Source organism: Rhea americana, unplaced genomic scaffold (genome assembly GCF_003343005.1).
Source record: "Rhea americana isolate MKP2758 unplaced genomic scaffold, rheAme1 scaffold_751, whole genome shotgun sequence".
In the NCBI taxonomy this organism is placed as follows: Eukaryota; Metazoa; Chordata; class Aves; order Rheiformes; family Rheidae; genus Rhea; species Rhea americana.
Genome location: NW_028186925.1, coordinates 2,718 through 7,596, shown reverse-complemented (window position 1 = coordinate 7,596; position 4,879 = coordinate 2,718). Strand labels below are relative to the sequence as shown.

Here is a 4,879-nt window from a genome sequence, read left to right as displayed (position 1 = left end):
TTAGGCAAGGAGTTTGCACGCAGACACCTATGTTGTGCACACTTCAGTTTGAGAAAGCAGAATCCCACCTCCTGTGTGTTGTGGAGTTCACGGGAAGGAGCTGGATCCCACTCAAGCCTGGGGGCTTCTACACTGCCATAAGATGCCTCAGCTGACTCTTCTGAATCAACACCTGAACCATGGGTAAATGAACTCCCTTCCTGACCCCATGAAGATGTCCTGCCTAGTTAAGAGACAGGAATAGGGGCTTCCAGAGTGGGACATTTCCACCTCTTGCAGATTGCCATCCTCTGATGAGACAGTTTGCAATGCTGGAATCAGTTTTCCCTCAGTGCTTAGAGAGGAACTATTGGTGATTATTTTGTCTCTTTCAGAGAACATTTCCCAGGAGAAGGGAGCCCAAGGGACAGAGAAATTCATGCCTACAGGTGGGTCCCTCCTCCTTAGCAGGCCAGGCTTCTGGGATGGAGGGAGCTCATGGCAACCTGACAGCACTGCCCAGAGATAGTTCTGTCCAGGAGCAGCTGCTCTGCTAGGAGCAGCAAGGCTCCAGGCACTGCCTGCTGCTGCTGCTCTGAGATGAGACAACGTACAGAGAGAAGTGAAAGGCAGCATGGAGTGGGAGGACAGAGGAGAGCTCCTTGAGGGAAAAATCTTCACAGATCCTGACACGGTAGGTCTCCGCCTGCAGGGCGATGCTGTGGAGCTTCCTGGAGAGGCCTTCTGAACCCAGACCAAGTGGGGCTCTCATGGCTGACAGGCTTTTAAAAGATCACTCTCATGGGTCGTCCAGGGCATAAGAAGTTACATAAGACACTTCAGAGCATGGATTCAGCCCCACACGGTCAGAGGGACAGGGAATGCTGCTGCTTTCTCCCAGGGGTCACTGCCAGGGTGTGAAGCCAGGGTGTGCACCCAGGTCTGCCCAGGTTTGTGATTCAGAGCAGTGTTTTTGAGCCCCGGGGTGCTGTGTGCCTGGGACAGTGACGGCTGTCTGCAAGAGCTAGCACTCTCCTTGTCTGAGAAGCTCACTGTGGTGCTGCAGGATGAAGCTCTGGGTGGGAGGAGCGACCCACAGCAGGGCAGATTCGTTCTCTTATTGAGAGTGTGCTGCGTGGGTCAAGGCTGCTCACAGCTTTAGCTCACGCGCAGGACATGTCCAAGGGATCTTTTCAAAAGGAAGATCAGGAGAAGGGCTACTTGAAAGGGAAGGAGGCTTCCTTCTGGTCTCTGCGCTTCCATTTTGCTCCCTAATTCTGCCAGGGAGAAAAAAGGAAAGAGTTTTGCCAAGGAGCTGGGGCTCAAAAAATTTTGATAGGTCTATGAGAAATCTCTCTAAACGGCTTCATCCTCAACTTAGCCTCCAGACAGCATCCACATCAACTTTTTGACCTCACCAGGGTTTATGTGACCCACTCCTTAGGACCTGCATGCACGGAGATGCCCCTGGAAAGTGCCCTGATCCGGCCACTTTCTGTAGGGCAGAGCTGAGCACCCTGAGGGTGGGTTGAGGTCTGTCAGAACTGACTGGGAAAACATGTTAGGACAGAGAGAGAGCTCCTAGTGGGGTCACCTCCAGCAGCAGAAATAGGCAGGGAATGAGAAGCAACTTCTAACAGAACCATCCTGGGAGGATGGATTGGGGCAAGTCGTGGTCAGTCCCTCCAAAGCAGACACTTTCCTCTGAGCACCCTCCTCCCCCATGTCTCCTCTCCCAATCAGCAGAATCTCTGTCCTGACAGCCATGGGGTCCAGGCCATGAGCCTCCTCCTCCTCTGCAGCCAGACCTCYGGCAGAGGGGAAGRGCATCTCTCCTACCTCAGGCCCGTTTCATACTRCCCAACAAAGGGGCTGAGAAAARCTGCCCTRCARTGTCACCATSTGCCMGGCTGCATGCCMRGCTGGRTAASRTGAAGGCTTTCCCAAGTCTGGCCCCTCTGTCTCTCTCTCCTTGCCTCCCTCGGCAGCAGGAGTGCTCCCTCTCAAGAACTCCATGTTTCCCCTCCATGCTGCTCCTGTTCTTGTTCTTGGGTTTTCGGGGTTGGGTGTTTCCAGCTGCAGCTTAGATTTTGATGCTCTAAGTTCTGTCACAGAAGGGTCTGCATGGCAGTGAGGTTTCCTAGCAACCTCCTGACCTGTGGATCCCCAGGAAATGCAGTCCGTGGGGTTGGGAAATGAGCTGACTCTCCCTTAAGGAGAGTTTCCCTGTGGTGTCCCGCCGGGCTGTGAGCTGCCTTCTAGAAAGGCTCTGCTGTGTCGTAGCAACTCTGTGATATGTGAGAGACCCATGAAGAAGCTGCAGAGGGGCTTGGCTGGAAGGGGAGTGTGAAGAGGTCCCTCTGGTGCCTGGAGAAAGGGAGGGAAGTTTGGAAACCTGCACTTTGAAACAGGACTCCTCTGCTCTCAGCAGTGGCTGGTTGCTTTTTAGGGTATCATCATCCTCCAGCTCAAAGAGGTGTGAGCACAGGAGAGCTGGGAATGAGACTAACAGACAGCCAGGATGCCCCACTCTTCACCAAGTGCCACTGGATGCTTTCCTCTGAGGACTCAGGAAAAACGCTGAGGATTTCTGCTCTTAAAGAGCACTCCCCAGGGGTGAGATGGGCATCTCAGAGAAAATAAAGAATATTAAAAAACTCCCCAAATTTAGTTCTGTAGCACTTAACATAGAACTTAACATATAGAACAGGGAGTGAAGATGCTGAAAAGCTCTTCCACAAGATGAGGGGATTTCACTGGACAGAAACTGAGTGAAAGAGCAAGTCACCTCCATGCCCTTGTGCCCCTCCATGCAGAGCAGGACAGACTCTTCTGGAGCCCAAGGGAAGAAGTCCAAGCTCCTCATGACACAGTCAGCCAGCACAAACGAGAGCTCCAGCAAGGGAACTGCACRAAGAGCCTCCCAATAAAGAAGCAATGAGGGATTTTTTAATAAGAAATGAAATGTTTTACTAATTTATGTATTTTCCTTTAAAAGTCTCCCCTAACTTGTCCCTGTCATTTCCTCCTTGGACAGTCCCCCCATGCCCAGTGGGAGCCAATGTCCAACGGCAGCTCTTTCAATGATTTCTGCCTCCTGGCATTTGCAGACACACGGGAGCTGCAGCTCTTGTACTTCTCACTCTTCCTGGGCATCTACCTGGCTGCCCTCCTGGGCAACGGACTCATCATCACAGCCGTAGCTTGTGACTACAACCTCCACACCCCCATGTACTTCTATCTCCTCAACCTCTCCATTCTTGACCTAGGCACCATTTCCACCATAGTCCCCAAATCCATGGCGAATTCCCTGTGGGACACCAGGGCTATTTCCTACTCAGGATGTGCTGCACAAGTTTTTCTTTTTTTATTCTTGTTAGGAGGAGAGTGTTCTCTTCTCACTGTCATAGCCTATGACCACTACGTTGCCATCTGCAAACCCCTACACTACAGCACGCTCATGGGCAGCAGAGCCTGTGTCAAATTGGCAGCAGCTGCCTGGGTCAGTGGTTTTATCACTGTTCTCCTGCACACTGCCAACACATTCTCCATACCCCTCTGCCAAGGCAACACAGTGGAACAGTTCTTCTGTGAAATCCCCCAGGTTCTCAAGCTCTCCTGTGCAGACTCCTACCTCAGGGAAGTTGGGCTTATTGGGGTTATTGCTTGTTTGTTCTTAGGGTGTTTCATTTTCATTGTGCTGTCCTACGTGCAGATCTTCGGTGCTGTGCTGAGGATCCCCTCTGAGCAGGGCAGGCACAAAGTCTTTTCCATGTGCCTTCCTCACCTGGCCGTGGTCTTCCTATTTGTCAGCACAGCGTTTTTTGCGTACCTGAAGCCCCCCTCCCTCTCCTCCCCAGCTCTGGATCTTGTGGTGGCTGTTCTGTACTCCGTGGTGCCTCCAGCAGTGAACCCCCTCATCTACAGCATGAGGAACAAGGAGCTCAAAGATGCATTGAGAAAACTGGTTCAATGGCTCCAATGTCAGCACCAGTAACAATCCCATGCGCATCCACTCATCAGTCCACTCATGGTATTTGACATCAAGGATCTTTGTGAAACATTTTCCCCTTTATTTTTCTATGATATCTCCTTGCAAAAAGAAAGAAAAAAGTTTTGATTTGTGCCACTTCTCTCTCATTTGAATCTGACTCTCAGACTATGTTGAACTAGGGAGTTGGGCTTCCCCCTCCATAATCAGAGATGGGAGAGCATCAGATCCTGCTCATCTGAGCTCCCTCAGATGCCCACACTGCAATGAGAAGATTTCCCCTTTGCAGTGTCTCTTTCGGTACTGATCGCAAGGGAGTTCAGGGAGCACAGAGTCAGGTACAGATGAGTACAGACAGGATGGGACCATGGGTTCTGTGTCCATTAGGAGAGCTCAGCTCCCCTGGCCACAATCAGGCTGTGAGCTTACACCTCACTTCTGCAAGGGTGCAAGCAGCTGTCACCATGGGCTGGTCCCTTGCCTCTCCAGTACTCGAACAGTACAAGTGGAGGGGGAGTAGGTTGGAGGGGAGTCAGGCATCAGCTTGTGGAAACAGACCCTGAGCTTGACAGTATCATCATTCCATTGCCACAGCAGGCACGTCTTTGCTGCAGATTTACTGGAGTCATATCCCTTTCCAGCAGCAGAAATTTCCCATTTTAGAGTTGTTTTCCTCATTTCCATGCTGGACTTCTGTGCTCCATTCTGTGACTGTGGCACAGGAGTTCCCACATTGTGGTGGGGTTGGGTTGTGTTTCTAAGTTCATGCATTCTGGAAGTACAGGCAGGACGAGGCAATGGGCACCCTTATGCCAGACCTGACCTCCATAATAATGATAATTTCTATAATAAAAGGGGATCTCTCCTGTGACGTGCCTGAAATCTGGCCTTTCTCCAGAAGTTGCAGTC

At 51.3% G+C, this 4,879-nt stretch overlaps 1 protein-coding gene across 1 annotated transcript; it reads left to right on the top strand.

Annotated features, from left to right (window-relative positions):
• The first annotated feature begins 2,970 nt into the window (after positions 1–2,970).
• Positions 2,971–3,976, top strand: LOC146585836 (olfactory receptor 14A16-like). Its single transcript, XM_085322248.1, has one exon. It carries the CDS (start codon positions 3,041–3,043, stop codon positions 3,974–3,976), a length of 936 nt encoding a protein of 311 aa, XP_085178374.1. The 5' UTR covers positions 2,971–3,040.
• Positions 3,977–4,879: the final 903 nt, after the last annotated feature.